Here is a 25,797-nt window from a genome sequence, read left to right as displayed (position 1 = left end):
CCAAATAAATTTCAGAATCAATTTGCCAATATCCCCAAAATAAGATTTTAAATTGGATTGCATTGAATATATAGATCAAGTTAGAAAGAACTCACATCTTGATAATATGTGTGACCCAATGCATGAATGTGGACTATTTCTCTTTAGTTCTTTGATTTCTTTTGTAGTTTTTCTCACAAAGATTTTGTACAGATTTTGTTTGATTTATTCCTGAGTACTGAATTGGGAGGGGGTACTAATTTAAATATTATTATTTTTAATTTCAATTTCCAATTATTTTAAATTTTGATATTTACAAAGTAACCTGCTGTGTTTTCTTGATTAGGCTGGCTATGGTTTTATTACTTTTATCGATCTTTTCAAAGAGCCGGCTTTTTGTTTTGTTAACTTTTTTCTATTATTTTCCCATTCGCAATTTCATGGTTTCTACTTTACTTTTTATAATCACTTCTGTTTTAATTATAAACACATAATAAAGTAATGTGGAACCTAAATTATATGTGTTTTTTTAATCTTAAAATATTTCTAAAATTTGCTAATAAATTGTAAGGAATAAACGATGCCTGATGCCGCAGTCTGGCTGGGCATAGAACCATGAGCCACTCAAGCAGGAACGAAACTTTATTTTTGAAAATGCCGCCAATACCCCGTACACGTCCAGGAAGAAACCGGTCCACCCATGCGGTGGTCTTCTTCCGGAACCCCAGAACAACTTCCTGCCCAGGAATTCCCTCCTACTGTACTTCCCCAACCAATGGGAACTCTCCAGGAGTCCCGAGGCAGGCCGAGGTGAACAGCAGGAGTCCAATATCCATATAAATGCAAATCTTAACATAATCATATCATCTCAATGGCTAGCTGGCGTCACCTTACAACCAAAAGTGCCATGCATCATATTACTTGGCTGTGGCTCTTAGCATCTGCCCCCTTCTGTTTAATTAAGCAACAGGCAATGTGGCTAGGGACTGTGTCTGTTAGGTATGTCCAATTCAACATATGGTTCTTACCCGTCATCGGAAAACTGACCTCTAGGAGTCAGCCTCCTGTCTTAGGTTGATACCACTGCAATTGAATCATACCCGTCACTGACTACCGGTCCAGTATATAGCCATACCTGTGGATAGGCCTATGCACCAGTGGGGGGGGGGGTGAGGTTTTTTGCCTCACCTCTGTTGGCCCCCAAATGTGGCCTTGGTGCCGGTGGGGGGGTGAGGTTCTTAGCAGCCTGAATCTACCTCAAAGAACTTAATCTCAAGTGAAATAAAATCACAAATAATCAGCAAAATTCTTCATAACTTAGAGAAATGTTTATTTCATGCAAAGCTACTTAATTTCCTATATTTTAACAACTAATCATATAAACATTTCAAAAATTCATTACATCACAATAAGTTACAATACTACAAAGTAGCTGCAAGTCAATAAATCTGTCAAATTCAAACTGAGAGAACATTATGCACAGATAAGGCCAATGATGCTAACTTACTTATAGATAGCACTTTGCAGCTTTTCCCAAATACATGTTTGAAATTGTACTGAGAATCTACATCTAAAGAGAAAAATAGTTCAATCTACAACCCACTGATCAGATAGGAAAACATCTGTCATTACATATCAGGTAATAATGACTGATTAAAATGAAATTTGGCATCATGCACCAAAAATGAACACAGTGAATGAACATTTTGAAAAATCATAATCAAATGCACATTTGAGAAATTTATCTTTTATTTCATCTAATCAACTGAATTAGAAGAAGGCAAAATAACAAGCACGTTATTAATGCAACATGGAAATTAGCCTTTTGGTATACTTTGCTTGGATATTGGTATATACAAAAACATACTGAAGAGATTGTGGGAATATTTCAAATCCACATTAGAGTACTGAAGCTTAGAATTTATTATCCTAAGGAAAAGGGTCTGGTCAGAACTCATTTGAGAAATAGTTTTAGACATTTTAAAAGCAAAACTACAATTACTTACAAAAACATTTATAAAAATTAAATACCATGAAGTAATAACATCAATATTAGAGCTCTTTTGTATTTTTCAATGCTATAATATATAAATATATGTTAGGTTAGAGTAATTTTAAAAGCAAGTCCACATATTCTCTACATTCTAAAATGAGAAAATCCTTCAAGTTGGTTTCAAAATATGGACAAAAACAAATCCATTGGATTGCTTTAAAAAATAAATACACAGTCTCTCCCCTACAACTTAATATGCTAAGTAGGGAAGACGCTAGTCACCATTCTTGTGATAAATACAGCTGTAAGTATATAGGTTGATAAGATTTATGTCAATAATATCAACTCTAAATAGTGCTGTACAGTTTAATAAATTATGACTTTACATGTCTGCCACAGTAAGCCACTCTTTCTGTTCCTTTGCACCAAGTACAGTAAAATTTTCCTTTCACAAAATGATTTTAGATGAAGATAACCACAAAAGAAAAGGTTTTTTTTTTTGGGGGGGTGCTAATTTTTCCCAAAGAATGTATTACAAACAAATGTCTTTTAGAACACCTTTGAAAGGAGAAAAATGCAAATAGTCTTTATTAAGAAATTTAAAATTATAGCAACACCTCAGTTTACCTCAATAGACAAATCTTTTGAAAATGGTGGGGGAAAATTTTTAGTTAAACCAGGCTAAGCACAGAAAGAATGTTCCCTTTGCAATAGAAAAAAATAGGATCAGACTCATGTCTGTCCTGCTAAGGGAGACGACTCATAAGGCCTGATTCTAGGAGCTGGAGAAGTGGGTTACACTGCCTAGTTTCCCAATCTTCTTGAAAAAGTCTCTGAGTTGAAGTACCCTACACAAAGGGGAATTCATATGGAAGATGCCTCTTATATTGTTTCAATTATCCTAAGGAAAGTTTTAATAATTTATATTATCTATGAATCACTTTTCATGAAAAAGGTCACAAGGTTCTTAATGTTTTGGGATTTTTAAATTTGGAAATCCATTTCTTATGCTAAAACTTACTGAAAACAATTCATTTTACTGAAGTGCTCTCCTTGGTGACCTAACAGACAACACACTGAGCCAGATTACTTCACATTTACATCCAGATGTTGCTTAGCTATCTAGCAAAACCTGTTTCACTACTTTAAGTACAATACTGTTATTTCAAGTAGTGTGATTTGTAGTCAGAAGTAGTTTCTTTTGAGTGTACTGCTCATCAAAACAAATTTACACAAAAACAAATAGAAGAAAAATCTGTCAACACACTGAAAGTCATACTAGAAAGAGGTCTCAGAAAGGAAGACATAAATAATGAGAAAAGGAGGCAGAAAAAGACAAAACCCTAAATACATTTACTTCTTAATATTTAGGATTTAATATAATACGATCCATTATACTTTGGAGTTCAAGTATGCTAACATGTCTCAGGACAGATTTTGTCTCTTAGTGCAAAAATACACTTTCCCACTCAAATCACAAGTACAAAACTTAACCTTACTAAACAGTGTGAATCGTAATAGAGAGTTTATTTTTTTCTTTAATATAGTAATTCACATATCACAAGAACATTCTGTAAACTCATTAAAGGTATAAAAAATGAGGTGTGCTATTAAAGAAAAATGCAATTTTTTCATTAACATGCTGAAACATAATTTTAAAGAAACATACATTGACTTTTCCTTTACATTGATTTGGGTATACATTCTGCTTAAATTTTAGAACTGATGATCTAAACAAAAACTAGAGGCCAAAAACAAATAGCTTGGCAGCATTTATTTCTGAATGTTTGGATTATTGAATTGTTTGATTTATTCTTTTAAAAATCGAAAACCTTTAATGTTTTGATTTAACTATTACTACTTTTGTGAAGTGAGGGCCTTCTGTGTGATGCAATTATTGTAAAGCCCTTATTTTCATTTGGTAAGAGAGCCAATTTTAATAATTAGACTTTATCTCTTAAGAATATTTTTTTTACAAAATGCTCTATTGATAACATGTTATTTAAGTAGTAAAAAAAGTTAATTAGTTAATTACAGGTGATTAAGTTAAAAGTTAATTATAGGTGATTCATGAAAATTACAGATTATAATTACTTTCTGCAATGGTTACTTTGAATTACTGGCTTATAGAATAACCATACCTAATAACTATCTAAAATAATAATAATAATTTAGAAAATTCTAAACAGATATTTATTAACATGTAAGAAAGACATCAAAAAGTAATTGCCAGAGGGCTGGGGATATGGCTCAGTGGTAAAGCACTTGACTGGTATGCATGAGGCACTGGGTTCAATCCCAGAATACTAAAAAAAAAAAAAAAAAAAAAAGTAATTGCCAGAAATACTTTTTTCAAGAATGTAAAGTAGATGAATTTGGTTGCAGTATTTTGCAACAGATGTCATTATATGTTAATAAGCTTCTCAAAATAGAAAAATGTGCCAGGCATGGTGGTGCACACCTGTAAGAGGTGTGGGAGGGTTGGGAGGCTGAGACAGGAGAATCACAAGTTCAAAGCCAGTCTCACCAATGGTGAGGCACTAAGCAACTCACTAAGACCCTGTCTCTAAATAAAATACAAAATAGGGCTGGGGATGTGGCTCAGTGGTCAAGTACCCCTGAGTTCAAACCTCAGTACCAAAAACAAAAACAAAAAGGAAAAAATTTTTGCAAATAGCAGGGGTTTTCTACACAAAGTGGTTTAAAAAAATATTAACTTAGACCTCCAGAAATGAACTGAGTCTTTAGGGGTTAAATCATTGTCTTCTGAACTCAAATTTACCCAGCAAAAGTAACTTTTGTATATGATTGTATACAAAATCCTATAAGATAAATTCTGCTTTAAAATTTGAATACTCTGGATCACTGAAACAACCATGAATTATTTTGGAAATAATTCAAAAGTCATAATTGAATATATACCATCTGCAAAGTATATGTGTATACATATATGCTTCAATTATTATAATGATAAAAATTTAATAGTAAAGGAAAGAAGTAACATTCCTTTATATATTCTTTATATAAGAATATATAAAGGAATGTTATAGGGTGCTATAAAAGATAGTATAATAGTAATTGGAAATTTTCTTTTTTGTTTCTACTTGTACAATAGCATCAGAATATCATGAAAGAACCTGATGAGAAACAACATTCTGCTAAGGAAAAATATTACAAAGTCAACCAAACACTAAATAATAAAACACAATTTTCATGGGACTTCTGATGAATTAGTCCAAAAAGTTTTTTTGGTGTTTTTTTTTTTTTTTCCGCTCTGTGGACTTGTGGTCTTCTGTGTAATAATGAGAAATCAGACCTCTTTCTGGAAAGATCATTTCTACCATTCAACACATTCAAGCACCACTAGGAAAAATAACATAGCTAACAATTTGTTTTGTCTTTCTAAATTCCAGTGCATAATCATCAACTCAATTTCCTCACAATAGTTTTGTGAGGTAGATCTGTAGATAAACAGCAGTGTCATCTTCAATTACAAATGAAGAAATTGAGGCACTGAAAGGTCACATGATCTGCCTAAGGTAAATTCTAAAATTACAAATGGTATTAAATTACTGCTTCTGGCCTACTGCTCTCAGACCACACAGCACAATAAAAGGTATAGGTGTCCTCCCCAGGCGTGATGGCTCCTGCCTGTAATCCCAGAGGCTCAGAAGACTGAGGCAAGAGGATCACAAGTTCAAAGCCAGCCTTAGCAATGGTGAGGCACTAAACAACTCAGTGAGACCCTGTCTCTACATAAAATACAAAATAGGGCTGGGGATGTGGCTCAGTGGTTGAGTACCCCTGAGTTCAATTCCTGGTAACCCCTCCACCCAAAAAAAAGGTATAGGTATAGGTATCCTCAAATAAGCAGTCTCTATGACCTTCAATCAATAGTAAATATATCCACTGATAATTATTTTAAAGGGACCAAATATCAAAGATTATAAAAACACAAAGATTAAAAAAAATCAGATAATTAGGATGATGCACTATTTTTTTCAGTACCTGCATAGAACTGTCTTTAAAACATTACATGTTAACACTCATTAAAGAGAGAAATGAAAATTTTAAATTTATGACTCAAGAAAAGATTAGCTTCAAGAAACAGAGCACATTATTAGGATGACCATATAATTCATCTTCAAATGGACACAGCTGAGAGTGAAAGTAATAATTACAAGGATAATAGGTATTAAACTGAAACTTGATCTGGGCAAGCTCAAGTATGGTCATCAAATATAGCATGGGATTTGAAATATTGTACAAATATTTCAGTGCCACAAAAACTTCTCTGCCAAGCATGTTACATTTAATCATGTTCACTTTGCAATAAAGCTATGATGTTTTAAAAGAAATATCTAACTTTGACTTAAACAAAAAGATTAAAACAAGCAATTGAAAATAGTAAGCATGTTTAACCAACAAGTTATTATTTTACATTTTCATTCTAATTCAGTTTTCTGTTTTCTATAAACCACAATTTAAGTGCTAGCAATAAAAGTAAATGGATTCATTTCTTAACCTTTGAATAACCAGATTTTTCTTTTTAAAAAGTGTAAACAGGCAACTTTAAACATGAAAGAATTTTTGGAACTCTTTGGTTATTAAAAAAAAATAAAACTATTCACCATTAATGCTTAGAATGTCTCCTTCAATGGAATAATCAACACTGAAATCAATATACTAAATGCTAAAAGTAAAAATTTCTCTCTTAAACGAAATTGTTTTACAGAGGAATACCAAAAGCATAAAAAATTCCATTTACTACAAGGACTGAAAGAATACTGTGTTACTTGATTAGAGTATACATCCTAAAGACACTAATGCTATCAGTTGAATTATAATTTTAGTTTACATGCAAAAACCTCCACTAATTTACACACAGCCTTGAAAAAGAGCTTTTTTACATTCAGTTATGTCTGATAAGCAAGTCTTATTTTAAGACATAAGTTTTGAGAATATGGTTATTATCTGAGGTCTCCACTCATTTATATTTCTTTGGGAAATATAGGTTGAACATACTTTTTAGAAACAGCAAAAATATAATCACAATAATAAAAGTGTATAATATTATTTAGTATGACCTATGGCTTTCTTGGACCTTTAATATAACTCTCCTGAAAAAAAAAATAACTGAAACAAACTGGATTACATGTTCTCAACATATACTGATCTTTATCATGAATTAAATCCTTCTATTGTGACTGTATTACTAAGGCAGACACTTAGGGAATGGTGCAATAAATCCTAATAGAAAAGATGATACTCTAACTCAGGGAACAATAAACTATTATTACTAAGATGTAATTAATTCTCAGTGCCTTTTTGTTGTTCTGACATTTCACTGAGAGTACAGAGGAAATTCTGTGGCACAGAGATGTTCATAAAGACTGAACTTATGTTTTGACCTTCATTAGTCATTGCATGAATTTTTCCAGACTTTAGACATCATCAAATATTATGCTGGAAGACATTGAGAGATATCGTCCACCAGGTTGATACCTAAAAGATGAACATAAAGAAATGATCTGAAGCATCAAAAATAATAAAGACAGAAAAATGAGAACACATTAAAAGGAACTGACTATATAATTGGTAAGCACCATAAAATCTATTCAGTAGCTGAAAGCAGGAACTTACCTTCCAAGTGTATTATCCAAAAGGACTTAATTATAAATCAACCAGCAACTGTCTTAGAGCTGTATAATACATACATGTAGATACATGTATGAAAGAGTGAAGGATATAAAAAAATGGGGAAGGGATGTAAGATACATCCAGGAAATTAATCAATTTCATAACCACTCTTAATTGTTGAATATAAATAGAATATTCTAGGTTTTTTGCTATTTATAGGCAATATGGTAAATATATTTATGCTTTTATTATTTTCTCATAGAATACTTGCTAATGGAACAGCTTCTAAAGTAAAAGTAGAGTTTGCTCTATTAGAGTTTGAATGCTTGACTTGATATTTAGGCAAATTACTACTATGCCTCTCTGGATTTAAATATAATTGGATTTTAAACTAAATATAAAATGTTAAAGTTCTTAGAATCGTGTCTGACATCAACACAATCTTGCAGTTGTGGCTAAATATAATACGCTTAATACATAGAATTGTCAGGTATAGACATAATATTGCTATGATTATTTGCTATATATTTCAATTTTTCTTTCTTGTTTATAATACCACTTGTATACTTGTATTATATGAAAACACCAATTTACATTATCATTAATGAATACCTTAATGTTGTTTAATACATAACAGCATCAGAGGGTATAAAAAGGTTTCAAAGGTTACCAGTATGCTTTTTATTAGTAGTAAAGATGTACTCTGTGTGTGTGTGAGTGTGTGTGTGAGTGTGTTGCTTAGTGTTAAAAAACAGGACCTCACACATATTAGGCAAGTGCCCTACCCAATGAGCTATGTCCCCAGCCCAATTTATATATCTTTTATGTTTATTTATTACTTGTTTTCAACTTTCTCAAGTCAGTATGTTCCTAAAATTTCAGAGGAATGCTAGAGCCAAAAGCACTCAGCCAAAACTTACCTTCCTGATTCAGATTCAAGAGGATCATCAGTGAATGTTTCTGCATTAAAATCCAAAGGTTCTGCATCTTGGAGAAGTTCTATTCGGTCCCTTTCAGTTTTATTATTAGCTCTGGTATATTTGGATGCTGTTCAAAAGAAGAAAAAAATGTCTACTTCCCTATCACCTTTTAATTTGTGGGTCACAGTCTATAGACTCACAGAAAAAAAAATCAAGATTATAAAGGAGCCAGATCTTTATTGTGAGAACAAATAACATAAGAAAAGATAACTAATGGTTCTTTAGAAATCAGATTAAAATTGCAAACAGTATAATAGAATGTAATAACAAAAATGTCTCCAGTCTTGTAGTTAGATCTAGCTGAGAGGCAGATCTGGTACAAAGATTTAAATAGTATGAATCAGAGTTACTATTTAACTATGATATTGTAATAGGGAATTGTTCATTATTAAATCAAGTTTCACTTGCTTTCATAGTGAATCTCATTTTTTTGGCTAGACTTTACAAGATAATAAACTCATCCTTTTAAAGAAAGGCCTTAGTTTTTTGCCCATGAGGTAAGAGTATGGGTGATACTGGCCAGCAAAAATAAAATTTGAGTTCCATATTTTAACTCGAAATTTTCTAGTAACTGCATTAAAAAGTAAAAATACAAAGATAAAATGAACTTTAATATGTTTAATTTAATCCAATATATTCAAAATGTTATTAACATGGGGCGCCAGCCACATTGCAACTATTCAATGGTTACATGTGGCTAATAGTTATCATACTAATCAGTACAAATCTAGAGAACTAACTCTTCCTTTTCTACATAAATGGAAATTTCTTTCTTTCTTTCTTTTTTAAAGCAGGAAGCATCGTAGTATATCTTTATTTATTTATTTGAGGTGCTCAGAATGGAACCCAGGACTTCTTGCATGCCAGGCAGACACTCTTACCATTGAGCCTCACTCCCAGCCCATAGATGTGGATTTCTACATAACAACTTAAATTCTCACAATGTTGTTGTAAATTTAATCTAATCCAAATAGATTCAAAACAACTTCTAATATAGTTTATTTTAAAAACTTAAAGCATACTATCCATATTTTACATTTTTGTCATCTCAGACTCAGCTTTAAAGGGAAGTCTTTGTCATGTTTCTCACTCATTCATTCAGCAAATTATGGTTAAATACCACATTCCAGGTTTTTCTCTAGTTCATCTAAGGTTTTATGCCTCCTCTCCTCTTAACCATTCCCCCGTACTCCCAGATCTTTCCATTCTATAAACTTCTACTGAGTGGTAAGAGTTCAAAATTTCTTTACAGATTCCTCTATTTCCTAGCTTTAACTAAAACTCTAGCCCTCTCCTTCTTAATTCTACCCTATATATCATTTAAATAAATCCTTTTCTTTTTATCTTCAGGATCACTGCCTTATTTTAGGCCCTCCTTGTTTCTTAACTGCATTACTGTAACAGACTCCAAAAAGTTTTTTTATGGTTTTTCTTTTCTGAAAATTATAGCATCAAATTCATCTTTATCATGCTTCTTCCCAGATTAAAATCTTACCTTTAGGATAAAATCTAAACTTTTGAGCATGACAGTGTCTGTTCCTCCAACTATCTCTGTGGCTTTCTTTCTTATCAGCCAGCTTATGCTCAGGCTGCCATCACAGAAAAGACATGCACACTTCTAAAGGCTCTTTCATGTCACTATTTCTTGCACTCATTCTGATTAGAACACTGTTTACCTAGCTAAATACCATTCATTCCTCAATGTTCAGACAAATGTTTACAGAAATATTTTTGTATTACACAACTCCTTTCCCAAGACAGAACTTTTTTTCCATTTCCCTAGGTGGGTTCCTTCAGCACCAGGTGTGCACCCTTCAGTAATAACTCTCCTGACAAATCTAAATATTACAAATAGTCTATCATTAAAATGTTGCTGACATTCCCATTTGCCTCTTTTGTATAGTTTCCATCTGGAGAAATTCCCGCCCCCCCCCTCCGTTCATGCACATTATCCAATCTTTCTATTAGATATTTTAATGTACTAATTCATTCTACAGTCTAATAATTCCAACACTTGAGCTGCTTCTATGTCTAATTTGTTGCATATTTTATATTTTAAAGATGGCTAATATTTTCTTAGTTCCTTGTGTATTTCATAATTTTGGTTAAATGCCAGACATTTTGTATAAAAGAAGAAATTAAGATAAATAACTGTTATGTGCTCAGAATGGGTCATCTTAGTGTTGTAGGACTGAATCAATTTAATCTGTAGTTAATCTGTAGTTAATCTGGATTTGGACTTCGTTGTTGCTTTAGTTCCCTTAAATCTCCACAGATTTCACATTTCTCCTGCAATGAACTGTCGTTGCCTCATACCTGGGAGGGCCCCAAGTTGTTAGATGGTTTCTCTCAGTATTCTTTTCCACCTTCATATTTCAGCCACAGAGGGGGTTCTCCATTTTCTACTTCTCTAATAGTAGCCTAACGTTGCATAAAACTTCTTGTTGGGCTCAGCTTTCCTGCTCAATCCTCAGTCTTAGGCAGATTTCTGTGCACTGAGGCCTCAGTGGTAGGGCTCCTTCAGCAACATCATATCTCTCCCAGTGACAGACTTTGCCTTCTACACAGTACAAAGTCCTAGACAGAAATAGGTTTCTTGGCACCTTCCCAGGGGCAAATGGTTTCTGCCTTATGTCAGTACAGAGTCAGCGCTATGGGAAAGTTTCTTAACACATACCAGTGACTGATGGCTTCTACCTGGTATCAATTCTTTGCTAAATTATAAGCATCATGAGGACAAGAAATTTACCTTCTCTTTATCAGTGTATATATAGAAAGTACCTGAATACAAGAGTCAGCCAATAAACAATTGTAAAACCAGCTGAATACCCACATCTATAAAAAAAAATCAAGGTAAATAATACAAACAAGTACCTGCCTAACACATTGAACAAGTGCTTTTATATTTAGGTTAGTATACTTATAGTATTCATTTGATGTCTTAATTTCTCCTTTTCCTACCAAAATGCACATTTGAGTTTACCCTTCCTTGTATATACTAAAGAATGTGAAAAAGGAAAGTCACTGCAGATGCACATTTACAACTCTACAGAGACATTTCTGGAGGGGAATCCTAACTATCAGTCTCTATGCAAGTAAGCACAAGAAAAATATTTTAAAGCAAACTAGAAAATAAACTACTTACACCAATTGGTATTGATATCTGAGAAATTTGACTCTTTTGGGTCAGGATGAACATTTCTGTTTCTAGTGGAATCTTCTCTATTATGTCCATAACGTTCTTTCCATTCCTAGAAAAGAAACATAAATTAATATATAACAAAAGAACAGAGAATATTTCATCAATGTCAAAAGTCTATATGCAGGGTAATATAACAATCATTTTCTCTCAGAAATTTATTAGTAATAGTATAATTTCCATAGTGCCTTTAAAAATCAGATACTAAGCACTAGTGTTTGCCTAGCATGCATAGTGCCCTGAGTTCAATCCTCATACCTTAAAAAAAAAAGCCAATGTTTTTATCTTCACATGATTTATTAAAACTAGCCTCTATAAACTTTAATCTTTTATTTTCAGAGACACAGACAAAGGTTTATTTAGGAAAACAGAGACACATTAAAGGGAGAATGTAGGCCATCTCCAGAGGGAGATACAGCCTATAAACTTTAATTCTTAATGAAAACATTTAAAGACACTTGCCAGCTATGATTATGTTAAACTTTTATTCTAACTAAAATTTGAAACAGTGTTCCAATAAACTTGTGGACTATGGAAAAACTATGAAATTATGTGATTAAGATACTAATAAAAATTTCTTTCAAATTCACTACAAATGCTAGAGACCTGAAGTAATTTTTGATAGTATAATTAAAGTTGATTCACATAGAATTATGAGTTATATGTAGTAAAGTCACATTAACTGAGATTCCATTAATTAAATTCTTAGAATTGAAATGGCTATTCAAGATCACCTGATTCAACCTTCCATGTAATGCAGGGACTCATTGTAAAATATCCATGCCAGATGCTTTTTAGCTCTTCAACTAGATAATATCATTTTCTATGTTTGAGCAGTCTATTACAATTTTGGTAAATTGTAGAAGTCAGAAATTCTCATAGAGAAATGAAATCTACCTCCTGTACCTTCTACTCTTTGATTCTAGTATTCTTCTACTTTTCTGAAATAAAGAACAAGTCTCCCCTTCACATGACATACACTAAAATATATCAGTATAATCACAACCAATTATTAAAAATTTGTGGAAACCATGAATAGATTTTCTCAGTTTTTGTGTTTTCATTCTAGGAGAAGGTCTGTTTCCTCAGCAAATACTAAAGAAAAAATTAAGGAGGAAAAGAATTACTGCATTATTGCAAAAATGTAACAATTTTAAAGTAATCCAAACCACTTTATTAGGAAGACTACATGAATTCACTCATTCACTTAACAAATATTTACTGACTACATGCCTTAGATGAGAAACTGCTTGATGCTGAATAAGAAATAATTTATTACTAATGATATTTTAGAACAAGTCTGACAGGAAACCTAGCATGTATATGTAAAAGTAATAAAATTCTCCTCCTTTAACAATACATCCTATGCCATATTCCCACTGCTCTTCTGTCTTCAGCTAATTACTACAATTCTTACAATATTTCACATTAATCAATAGGTTATAATAATGTAATAAATATTGTACTTACTCTTCTTCGATTTTCACCTTCTTCTTGCCTTTGCCTTTTTCTCTTTTCTGGAGACAGAAAAAGAGCCTCAAATTTGGTATAATATGGTTTAATCAGACATACAGTAAAATGAAGTAAAGATATCAGTCTATGACCAATATTTCTTTTAAATAACTACAAAATCAAATGTAATAAGTCATTTTTAGAAAGAACTTGAGAAGTAACCTAACCACACAGGGCTCATTTTCTTTATATTTGGTGAAGATTGTCAAATAGCTTTAGTGAAGGAAAACACTTCTTCCTCATGATGATCTGAAATTTGTTTCTCTGTAACTTTTTTTCTTTTTTAGTCCTATCTTCTAAACTAAGTTTATTTCTGTTCTTTCTGTATAAGTGTTTTTCTCTTGTTACTCTTTTCAGGTTATACACTCACCCTTTTGGGTCCCAATCTCCCCTAGAATATGCTCTAAAAGTGTAAAATTCTGACTATCCTCTTAACAGTTTCCAATTCATCAATCTTATTTGTAAAAATCTTACTCAGGACTGGACATGATATGCCAGATGAGTTCTAATTAATGCAGAAAGCATAATATCAATTAGGCATTCCCTTCTTTTAAAGCATGTGAAGGCTATGCAAGCTAATTTTGGAGTATATCTAAGAACCAACGTTCTAAAGTCCATGCTTTTCCCACTTTCCCATCATCATCTGAACATCAGTAAATTTAATACTTTCAATTTTGAGAATAGGTTCTAATAGACTGCTATATATATTCTAACAGTACTAACATTCTCACATTAATAATCATTATATTCTATAAAAAAGTACTCTTGGTTGAATAATTTCCCAAGTAGTTATCAAACTGATAGTTTTTTAAATAAATGAATTTTATACTTGCATAGACCTTGGCAAATATGTTTCAAGGCAAATGTGAAAACAACTAAAAGACAATACAAGTGTGTTATGTAATTGTAGACATACTCTAGAATGCAGAACTTATTAAACAATTATATTTCCTAAGAAAGCTGTGTGTGTAGATTTTTAGCTAAAAAATTTGTAAACTTCTAATTGCTGAAAAGAGATTTCAAATTATTTACAAATTATACAAACATTAATTTTGTACTTTGAATCTTAGTACTTAGCATTTTCCCTTCATTTACTTTATTTATTTATTTTCACATTTGAATCAAATGGGGTATAATTTCTCATTTTTCCAAGTGAACAGGTTGCAGAATCACATTGGTTATACAGACACGTATATACATACAGCAATACTAGTGTCCATTTTATTCTGCTGCCCTTCCTGTCTCCCCTTCCCCATCCCTCCTCTCCCATCACTTCTCTCTACCCAATCTAATGTGACATATTTCTTTTTTTAAAATCTTACCTCGTCTGATTAATTCTTTTCCTTCATCAACTAAATCTGATGTCATATCATTATCACCCATGAACTGCTGGAAACCAAGCAGATTCAAACAACGGGTTCCCAAACTAATAAAAGTAGATTTTCAAAAAGACAAGCATTATTTTACATTGTAAATATTTAGGTAAACTTTTCATTAGCACTGTCACCCTCAAAGAAGCTTATGCTTCATTTTTAGTTATCATGGCAAGTATGTAGTATTACATCCATCATTCATCAAGAAGCACTTGTTTCACTTTCTGAAACTTATGTCCAGTACTTCACTCACTAGGGGTTATTATACCCAGATTTCTTATGGAAGCAAACTATGTTAGGCCTTCAGCATATCTTCAGAAAACAACTATACCAGGATGCTAAATAATGACTATCATACAAGAACACCTTATTACTTTCAAATAACAGTTTTACAACTGAAATGCACACATAAAACCTGCATTTTCAAATGCAGAATATTCTGGTTTAGAAAGTCTTAAATATGCAAATTGATTTTAATGTTCTATTTTTCTTCCTGAGAACTAGTCAGTTATATTTAAATTTTTAAAGTTATATATTGTAAAGTAATCTACGCCTTATCTGGCCTTATCTGTGGGCTTTTACCTCAGATTTTATTTGCTATTTACTTTAAATCTGATTGTGGTGCAGCACAGAAGTACTAGTACTCTGAAAGCATGGAACACAAGGAAGGCAGGAATCGATGGAAAGGCAGAATTAATATTGTTACTATTATGCATGAGACAATTTACAGATGCTTTTATTTAATTCTTACTATAACCCTAAGAAATAAATATCACTTTTCTGATAAGGAAACAGGCCCATAGAGTTAAATTGTTTGCTAAAAATCTCTTAATAAATGCAGAGCTGGGACTTCAATCCAAGACAAAAATTTTAAAAGTGCTTGTTTTATTACATTTAGTTCTCAGACTTGTTTACTGATGTGCTTTTTTTAAAAAAATATATATATATATTTTAGTTGTAGATAGACACACAGTATCTTTATTTATTTTTGAGGATCAAACCCAGTGCCTCATAATGTGAGGCAAGCATGTTATCACTGAGCTACAGCCCCAGTCTCTGATGTGCTTTTAATTGCAGAAACCTGAATTCCAGAGGCAAAGGGGGAAGAAAGAGGCAAGGATGAAAATTAAGTGTATGAAGAAGGAAAAACAGGTAGTTGAAGTGAAGATCTACCATCTACATTAAATGTGTAAATATCTGGCTAATTCAGAATACATATGCATGTTTCAATATAAAGAATATTTTATACAAATTACCATTGAGTGAAACTGGGCTTTCAGGTAGATAATTATGTTAATTCTGTGACTTTAAATACTTCCTTAACCTCTTCATATCTTTGGGGGGAATGAGAAGCATGAAACTAGTTTCTGAAAAGGTCTTTGTCTAAAGTGCCAGGAAACAACCTAACTCTGTCTGGGCAAATAAATCTGAACATTATCTGTGGGTCTGGTTTTTCTGCTCCTAGTATAAGAATTAAACTGTGACCGCACTACAAATGAAAATGGACCTATAAAGTCAAGTTACATATAAGTGTCAGTAAGATATCGCTTCATACATTTCTATAACACAATATTATTTTATGAGATAATTTAAAAATTGAGGAATATGACATTTTTTAAATTTTTTTTTTTAGTTCTAAATGGGTACAATACCTTTATTTTATTTATTTATTTTTACGTGGTGCTGGGATCAAACCCAATGCTGCACGTGGTAGGCAAGAGCTCTCTAGCACTGATCTACAACTCCAGCTCCTGATCTCTTACTTCAATATAAAAGGACATACAATGTTCATCCCAACTCCAGAAAAACACTTTTAATAATTCTTTTTAAGTTTTAGACATAATGATTCCTTTTAAGATTTTATAGTAGACAGAGTACTATTCTACTCCTTATTCCTTGATCCATATAATCATCTCATCTCAAAATACTAATACTTCTACTGACATGAAAATACATCACTTATGTATCACAAGTACTTAATGTTCCACTGATAGTTTTATAAGTTTTTAAAATGAATAAGCATATCATCAAAACTTAGTTTTAGACATACAAAGTATGATTAGTCTCTTCTTTTTAATAATTCATTTTTGCATTATAAATTTGTTTTTGTCCTTTCTACCTTAAAGGAAAAACTCAAAATATCATATTTGCTATCAGTTGTTATTAACAACATAATTTAAACTATAGTCTTTGTGGGGCATGGTGGCACACGCCTGTAATCTTGGCAACTCGGGAGGCTAAAGCAGGATTCCAAGTCCGAGGCAAACCTCAAAAACTTAGTGAAGCCCTAAGCAACTTAGTGAGACCATGTCTCATAAAAAATTAAAAAATAAAAAAATGGATGTGGCTTAGTGATAAAGGGCTCCTGGGTTCAATCCCCAGTACTGCAAAAATAAATAAGCTTTAATTTTTTAGCTATTTTACTTATGAGAAGATAAAATATAAATACCTTTTAAAATTCAACAAAGAATTTATTTTAAAAAATATCCATTTATTCTTTACCTATTAGTAAATATTATTTACAATAACTATGTAGTGATATTGGAAAATTTAAATGAAAAACAGGTAGACAAATGTTGTTTTCATTAGAGAATCGAACTGATTAACATTAATAAGACATTTTTGCTAAAGTGATATTTTGGGTGTGTTGTGGAACACTTACACAGAGAGGGCAGATAGAATACATACAATATAGGGGCAGATACCTGACACATGAAAGTAGATAAGATAGGGTGTGAGAAGTCACACACAACTGTCCATTAACTCCTTTTGAATTCCAGCCAAGATTCCACCTTTCTCTCTAATCTCACAAAAGAAAACTAAGGGAGAATTTCTTCCCTAACCCTATGTTTTTTTCCTGACTATAATTGTTCCTCACCCGACCTTTTGCACTGACCATGACCTGAGGAATCTAGAAATCCAGCAATAATTATCTGGAAAGCCCTAAATTATGTTATTGGAAAGAAGCTGGACAAGCTGAAGGGTTTTGTAAGCTATACTGGCTGTCGGTGTCAAAGATCAGGATTTAGAAGTTAATATTCTGTAATTAACCCTACCATTGTGTAGCCTGAATAACTGTAGTAAAATAACTCTACCTCCCTTTTCTTTAAAATATCCTCAGAGAGAGAACCAGACCTGATCACTCAAGCAGTCCCTTCAAACTATGCCAGCTCCCCCCAAACCAAAATAAAGCAAACAACTAAAACCCAACCAATAAATGTTTTTTAAAGTTTTAAAAAGAAAAGATACCCCAATACAACTATGAGTATGAGAAAAGTAATGTTAAGCTTCTTACCTAAAATAAGTAGCAATGCAGAGAATTACCACTAACATAGGATAATATATATAGAATCCATCTGCAATAAAGGATAAAACTTTCATGGAACCCATAATCTGAAGAGCAAGAAAAAAGTAAGTTAAATCAGCACAGTTCTATATTTTTCATTCCTTCTTGTCTTTAGAAAATTTACCTACAACCATAGTCATATTAATAAACTGAATTTATCAAAAAATAAAAGCAATACACTATGCAGTCAAATTTTTAAAAAATTTGTTTTTTTAATCCAAATTTTCTCTTAAGCTTTTAATAGTCTTATTAAGGTTAATATTTTATAGGTCAGGTCTTTGGATACTCTTCTGATAGACAACTTATGTACAAAAAAACATTTTTTATGATGAGAAGCAAAATCACTTTTATCCAGTCAGCATTAGTAATCACATATACATTGTTAAGAAAAAGTTTAATTTTTTTTCCCAATGGTACTAGGGATTAAATCCAGGAGTGGGGAGTATACTACTGGGCTCTATTCCCTGCCCTTTTTTTATTTTGAGACAGGGTCTCACTAAGTTGCCCAGGCTAGCCTTAAACTTGAGATCCTCCTGCCTCTTCTCCCAAGTAATTGGGATTACAAATGTCTATTACCACACTCAGCAGGAAAAATTTTCAGTCACAAAAATGAGTTTAAAAGTGCTATAGTACATTTTTGCCAGCATTAAAAGAAAGTTTACAATAATGATCTCTCATAGAGATAATGAATTCTGTTTTCTGGCCATACTTACAGATGTATAAGCAGTTGGTTGAGTATTCTTGTGAGAGATGGATGAATCCATATGGGTCAGACCCAAGAAATTAAGACATAAAGGAGGAGTCAAGCGGCAAAATAACCTGCAGTAAATATTTTTTAATACCAGAAAATATAAAAAATAGTGCAGCAAAAGATATTTTATATTACATTGAATGTACTAAAAACATTTCAAATCATTATAGCTATAGTATTCATTTATTTGCACCATATACATTTTGAATTTTTAACATGAACATCCCTTAGTCACTTGGGAGACATTCTGAAAATCCTATTAATCATATCCCCCTTAAAACCATCAAAATCTACATGGCAAAACTATAGCCTCAGGCTCCTTGTCACAGTGGTACCCCATAACTTGTGTGAAGTTCCTTTGTATGCACCTCTTTTAACTCTACTATCTGTGCAATGTATCTCACAGCATGGCAATGTCAGTAACATTCTCAAGGGGTATGGTACTCTGTACATAAAAGATCTAAAGTTGCATCAAAATGTTCATTCTGACAGGTATAGTGAGTATAAAGGGTTGCTCAGTTTTAAAAAGTACCCTACAAAACTTCATATGTAGAGAATTGAGTATGGGAAGAAAGAAGAAACGAGAATATAGAGAGGTATTATAAGGAAGCTCTTTTGTGGTGAGATAACAGTTCTGGATCTTGATTGTGATGGTACCTGTAGGAATTTACATAGAAAAATGAAGCACTGAAAATGGTGAGAACTAAATATTGTCTACAGAGTAGTTAACAGTAATGATCCAATTTTTTTGGTTTTGTTATTATACAATAGTTATATAACATTTCATTATCAGGAGAAGTTTAGTATACATAGGACTCTGTGTAGTACATTAGCAACTTCCTTCAAGTTCATAATTATTTGTCAAATAAAAATAAAAGTCTTATTTTGTTTTGTGGTGTAGGAAATTGAACCCAGAGCCTTGTGCATGCAAGGCAAGCACTTTACCACTGAGCTATATCCCCAGCCCCAAGAGTCTTAAAGATACTTCAAGTATCAATTCCAGTGAACATCTTTGAGCCCCACCCTTAGAAATGCCTCAAATGACTGATTTGACAATACATAATAGATTGTGCAACCCAGCCCAACCTAGAGCCATTTCTCTAAACTCTAAATTCCTCAGGAAAAATTATTCCTGTTGATTTTCTTTCTTCAATTCAGTTTAGGCCACTGATTCTGTGAATATTCTCTAAGTATGAATTAATATTTATAAACTTTAAATTGTTTCTATTATTTATTTATCTACATACTGAATCTCTAATTGGTAAATTCAAGCTCACTGTGTCTTACTTCTCCTTTGTAATCTAGGATATGTAACATTGTGGTTTAAATATGAGATGCTCCTTGGAAAGCTCATGTTGCAAAGCTCTAGAAATAAAATGATTAGATGATGAGAGCTGAAACTAATAAATGGATTAATCCATTTGATGGATTAATAATATAAATGAATTACTGGGTGGTAATTGTGAACAGTGGGGTGTGTCTGGAGAAAGTAAGTCACTGGGGACTTGCCCTTGAGGATTATACTTTGTCCTTGGCTCTTTCTCTTTCTCTCTATTTCCCAGCTTCCATGAACAGAATGGTTTTCCTCCTCCATGACCTCACAGCATGATGTTCTGCCTCACTTCGGGCCCACAGAATTGGAGTCTGCTGACCATGAACAGAGATGACTGAGACTTCTGAAACTATGAACCCAAAATAAACTTTTCCTTCTCTAAGTTGTTCTTGTCACAAATCTTGATCACAGCAATGACAAGCTGACTAACACACCTAGTTTAACCTTAAACCTCAAGGAGGATTTATCTGTGAATCAACAAACATTATTCAATACTTAAGCCTTATCAATCATATCATAGAAATATATGCAACATCCATAAAAAAACAATAAAAGAGAGGTCCATTATAATGCATGCAATGGATACATTTCTCTTATTTCTAAACTCAATCCAACTTACATGCCACTGAAAAGAAGACTGTACGCATCAGTCTGGTGATGTGAAGCCAAGTAATAATAGTTAAATACACGAATCCTAAATACAGTAGAATAAACACAGATACTTAGGAAGAAGATAGACAGAAAGCAAGCAATCTGAAAAAAACAAAAACAGAACAGTTTAAGACTAACGGACTTTATTATTTTATATACTATAATAAGCATTACCCTTCATTTCCTAATACTTATTGATGTCCTAAAATTAAAATACAATAAAGTAGTTTTTAAAAATCACCTAAGAAAATGAAATTATATAAAAACAATCTACATTTCAACCAGTTCAACATCCTAGACCCATAAATTTCAAATCTACCTCCTGAAGTGAGCCTGTTTTCCCATTCCCTTGGCAACTCTTCACATGAAGATTATAAGTTATGTAGCTTCATTGGCATAAAGTGGATCAAAGTATTCTCATAAAACAATTTTTCACTAGCTCTCCTCAAATATAGCTCTTAGTGTTTTATACTCTGGGCAAATTGAAGAAGTTCATTTTTGGAAGTATGACTAATAACATTGTGGGAAACTTCACTGGTTTTATTATTACTGGAAGAAACGTATGAGAAAAGATACAATAGTTAAGGATTATGCTGTGAACAGACATGTATTTTATGACAGATATGAAATAAACTGACCTCAATATAAATATAATTGTAAGTTCTTTCTGCCAGCTGTATGAAGACTGCAAAGAGGGATAAGACAGGAGTTGTGCTAAAGAATGTGCACTCTGACCACACAACAATCACAGAGAAGATAGACAAAACCACAGCAAGTATCCTGTAAAACCATGGTCGCAAAAGACATTCCCAGTACCATTCTGGAAAATTAAAGAAAAAATACAATTAGGAAAACTAGAGGAGTAAAAGGGTATTGACAATATCCCAACAAGATAATTATAAAAAGAAAAATAGCAATTTTACAGTGGATGGATCTTGCAGACATACCCTGACCAAATGATCACCAGTAAGGGGACAAAGTGACATAGTGCTTCTTGCTATGATGCACTAAGAAGAACATGTTATCTTTGACATGGTATTTCTGCTCAAAATGCATAACCTACATCTAATCATGAGACATATCAAACTCAAATTCAGGGACATTGAATAAATAGCTGGCCTGTACTTTCCACAAACACCTCAGTTATAAAACACAAAGACTAAAAACATTAAAGATTAAAGGAGACTTTATGGTAGGATACATGCTCCTACTAATTTTTTCCCAATACTCTGGAGGGCACTGAAAAAAAAACAGGGGCTAGAGTTGTGGCTCAGTGGTAGAGCACTTGCCTGACATGTGTGAGGCACTGGGTTCAATTCTCAGCACCACATATAAATAAATGAATAAAATAAACGTCTAACCTAAAAAAAAAATATTTAAAAAAGAAAACAGATTTTGAAAACTCTAATTATAAAAGTTATTTTTATTAAAAATCTTTCTTCTTGGGCATTTCTAATTTTTCTCTAGTCTTCATAAATAAGATTAGAATGTAAGAGGCTGGGGATGTGGCTCAAGCAGTAGCGTGCATGCGGCCCAGGTATGATCCTCAGTACCACATACAAACAAAGATGTTGTGCCCACCGAAAACTAAAAAATAAATATTAAAAAATTCTCTCTCACTCTCTCTAAAAAAAAAAAAAAAAAGACTAGAATGTAAATAAGCAAAGAGGATTTCTTAGGGGATATTTTAGTAGTATGTCAATATGACTCAAGCTGGTGATTTATAGTTGCTTAAAATTATAATTAGTTTAAATATATATCATATATAATATGCTTGAGATATTACATATATTTTTGTTATACATTTTAGAATTTAATCATTTTTGAAGTAACACTGGAAACTAATGGATATGATAAAACTTTTTTTAGTATTTTTTAGTTGTCAATGGACTTTATTTATTATATTCAGTGCTGAGAATCAAACCCAGTGCCTCACACATGCTAGGCAAGTGCTCTATCACTGAGCTACAACCCCAGCTCAGATGATATATTTTTACAAGTAAAATAGTTACCCCATATTACCACATGGTATAAACTAAATAATACAAGTAAAATTCAGCTTTGCACTGAGAAAATATGCACTTTTTCCTGTAGAAAAAATACTACTAAACTTTGAAATTTATATGAAATTCCATACCAACTGTAGGATTATAAAAATACTGGATAAATCGATTTTCAGGCTCTGGTGATTGAAAGGTGTGAACAAACTGATGAGTTGCACTAGTTTCATTTTTCGCTACATCTTCTAGATAAAATGCCTGTTCCAAGAGTATCTGCCATTGTACTTGAGTTCGACGGTGCCTCTGAACTGAATAAATCACCTAAAAAAGATAAGGGGGTGAATGTGTCTGAGAGAACAGTGTGTCAACCTAATGATCACAAATAAGGGGACAAAGTGACATGGTGCTTCTTGCTATGACGCTAAAAATGCTAGTGAGCATTTTTAATTTTTATTTATTTTATTTTATTTTAGTCACAACATGAACATACTAGTGATATTTACTGTGTAGGGTCAAGAATTTTTTTTTTTTTTTTTTTATGATATGATAGTTCCATAGACTGTAACAGTTCTAATCCTTATTACTCAATTGCCCAGGGTACCACTGTCTGGAAGCACAAAGTTAACACATTTCAAAGAACAACGATATGCATAGTATGGAAAGAAATTTTAGATATGAATTCAATCAAAATTTATTTTTTGTGTGCAATAATTATAAATCTAGTTGATTTGTAATTGCAAATCTAACTGAAAGAGAAAGAGCTATAATTAATTATTTAAGTTACCTGTTTATGTAATTTTACCAGAGTCTTTTCACTTGGATAGGCATTACGCTTTTCATCAAAATCTTCATAATCATCCATGTTCCTACCCATTTTTTCCTGATACTCTGTAGGACACTAAAAAGAAAACAGATTTTTAAAATATTAATTATAAAAGATGAAAATTTATTTTTATTAAAAAATCTTTCATTCTTGGGCATTTTTAATTTTCTTGAAAACATTTTCTTCCTTTATTGGCATCTCTGAATAGATTTTCACTTGCTCACCTTTTTTAAAAAATGTTTTAAAAAATGTGTTCAGCTTCTTCTCACCTCTATTAACATTAATCTTTATCTCAGATATACTAGCTAGGGAATGGTCAAGACAATGGTAGAGGCAAACTTACCTTAATTGTAGGTAAGTTTACCTACATGAAGCAAATAGTATTTGAAAGGTGTATGCTAAATAAGCATCTGAAAAAAATGTCAATTATTTTTCTAGCTAAATCATGAAAAACATTACAAGAAATCCAAGGTGCTGAAGTTTTGAAAGGCATAATATAGAGAAACACATGTAGGATCTTGGGTATCTGCTGTACTACTGGTCACTTATTACCTATATGAATTTGGGCAAGTTAGTTAACCTCTCTAAATAGGTCTCCAAAACTTACAATTACGAGAAAAATGGTCAGAAAATTTATTCCTGTGACTAAAATAGTCAAAGTAACACTAGCTAACAATCAGTACAATAGGAAAAGACATATTTCAGTGGTTCTCAGGCTGCATAAAAGACAACTGGGGAACCACAAAGAACTGTGTTTGAAGTATATGAATACCTGTAACTCAATACCACTGCATCAAAACCTTAATTATATGGTTTCTTATTAAATACTTATTATATACTTCATAATGTCAGTTATTTTGTGATTGATTATATTGTAAAAATGACATTTAGAAAGCTAGTTGCAAGAAATTATAGAGGTTAGTTTATTTTCTTTTTTTAATGTTTATTTTTTAGTTGTAGTTGGACACAATACACTTATTTCATTTATTTATTTTTATGTGGTGCTGAGGATCAAATCCAGGGCCTTGCACATGCTAGGCGAGCGCTCTACTGCTGAGCCACAACCCCAGCCCCAGTTTATTTTCTTTTAAAAGAAATGTCTTCAGTGCTTATATACAATGGCACCTTAAAGATTTATCTCCAACACTGTGTCATAGCAATTATTTTACATAACTCAATATTAACTCTATCTTCATGTTTTAGTAGAAAATATTGTCACTAATTAACATTAAACTTATAATAACAAGAGGAAAAAGTCTATGTACAAATTACTACTGGTTTATGGTTAATATTTCCATGAAAATGCACTGGGAAGACCTGAACCATAGACATTTTTATACTTTTATGATGCTTTTGTTGTTATTACATATTAATTTATATATTATGTAATTATATATTTTAAAATTACCTTTTTAAGTATTGTATCAACACATTTTCTCAATGGGTGGTTATACTTGATGCTTTCATTCACTTTACGAACCTCCTATAACAAGAACAAGAGGAATAAGAATATTTCCATTTCTAGAGGTGAGACATTTCAAGCTTACTAAAACTTTACAAGTTTAATTTCAACTCAAATTACTTAGCATTACACAGTTTTTTGTTTTGTTTATTGAATACGAGTTCTTAAAAAGACATGCAAAAGTATAAGGCAACTGAATTGTATCTATTCACTCACTTTTTATTACTTTCTAGATTTATTCCCTTATCATTTGCTTACTTAATATACAAAGATGATTAAACATTATTTAAAATGTTCACAAAGGATCTGATAAACTGATCCTAAGAACAGGACTGTATTACTCCACCATACTCATCAAGATGAATCATTTCATTTATACAGTGAAGAAACCAAAGGAAAAGACTACACATGTCACAAAGCACCTGATGTTTCCAATAGGAGAATACTCTAGAGCAGCCACAATTGATTGATTCATCTCATATTTGTTTATTAAGATCAACCCATGTCAGCACTGTGGTGGCTATAAGGTGACCATAATACATACAGAATAGCAAGGTTGGAAGACATTGCATTGTCAATCTTTGACTCAAATTATAATGTAGTGGTAAGATAATTAAATAGGTAATTTAATGAAAGGCATAAAAAGAGTTAGGAAGAGGATTTTTTTTTTTTTATAACCATACTGGGAATTGAACTCCCAGGGTTGGTCTGCTACTGAGCTACATCCCTAGCCCTTTTATTTTTTAATTTTAAGA

General features: G+C 32.2%; 1 protein-coding gene across 2 annotated transcripts in view; it reads right to left on the bottom strand.

The window, feature by feature from the left end:
• Positions 1-5,029: 5,029 nt before the first annotated feature.
• Lmbrd2 (LMBR1 domain containing 2) overlaps positions 5,030-25,797 on the bottom strand; it is a 47,766-nt gene continuing 26,998 nt past the window's right edge. For both annotated transcript variants that reach the window (XM_026401784.2, XM_026401785.2), the window contains 12 exons: positions 24,989-25,063; positions 23,542-23,655; positions 22,895-23,078; positions 21,396-21,577; positions 20,726-20,859; positions 18,736-18,841; positions 17,972-18,069; positions 14,626-14,729; positions 13,262-13,308; positions 11,738-11,843; positions 8,533-8,659; positions 5,030-7,477 (listed from right to left, as the gene is read on the bottom strand). In XM_026401784.2, coding sequence (XP_026257569.2) covers positions 7,417-7,477; positions 8,533-8,659; positions 11,738-11,843; positions 13,262-13,308; positions 14,626-14,729; positions 17,972-18,069; positions 18,736-18,841; positions 20,726-20,859; positions 21,396-21,577; positions 22,895-23,078; positions 23,542-23,655; positions 24,989-25,063 — 1,338 coding nt within the window. In that variant the 3' untranslated portion in view covers positions 5,030-7,416. The remainder of the gene's footprint in view (positions 7,478-8,532; positions 8,660-11,737; positions 11,844-13,261; positions 13,309-14,625; positions 14,730-17,971; positions 18,070-18,735; positions 18,842-20,725; positions 20,860-21,395; positions 21,578-22,894; positions 23,079-23,541; positions 23,656-24,988; positions 25,064-25,797) is intronic.

The sequence above is a fragment of the Urocitellus parryii genome, chromosome 1, assembly GCF_045843805.1.
Source record: "Urocitellus parryii isolate mUroPar1 chromosome 1, mUroPar1.hap1, whole genome shotgun sequence".
NCBI classification, from domain to species: domain Eukaryota; kingdom Metazoa; phylum Chordata; class Mammalia; order Rodentia; family Sciuridae; genus Urocitellus; species Urocitellus parryii.
Note: the sequence above shows the minus strand (reverse complement) of the source record. Positions and strands in the feature narration are given on the sequence as shown.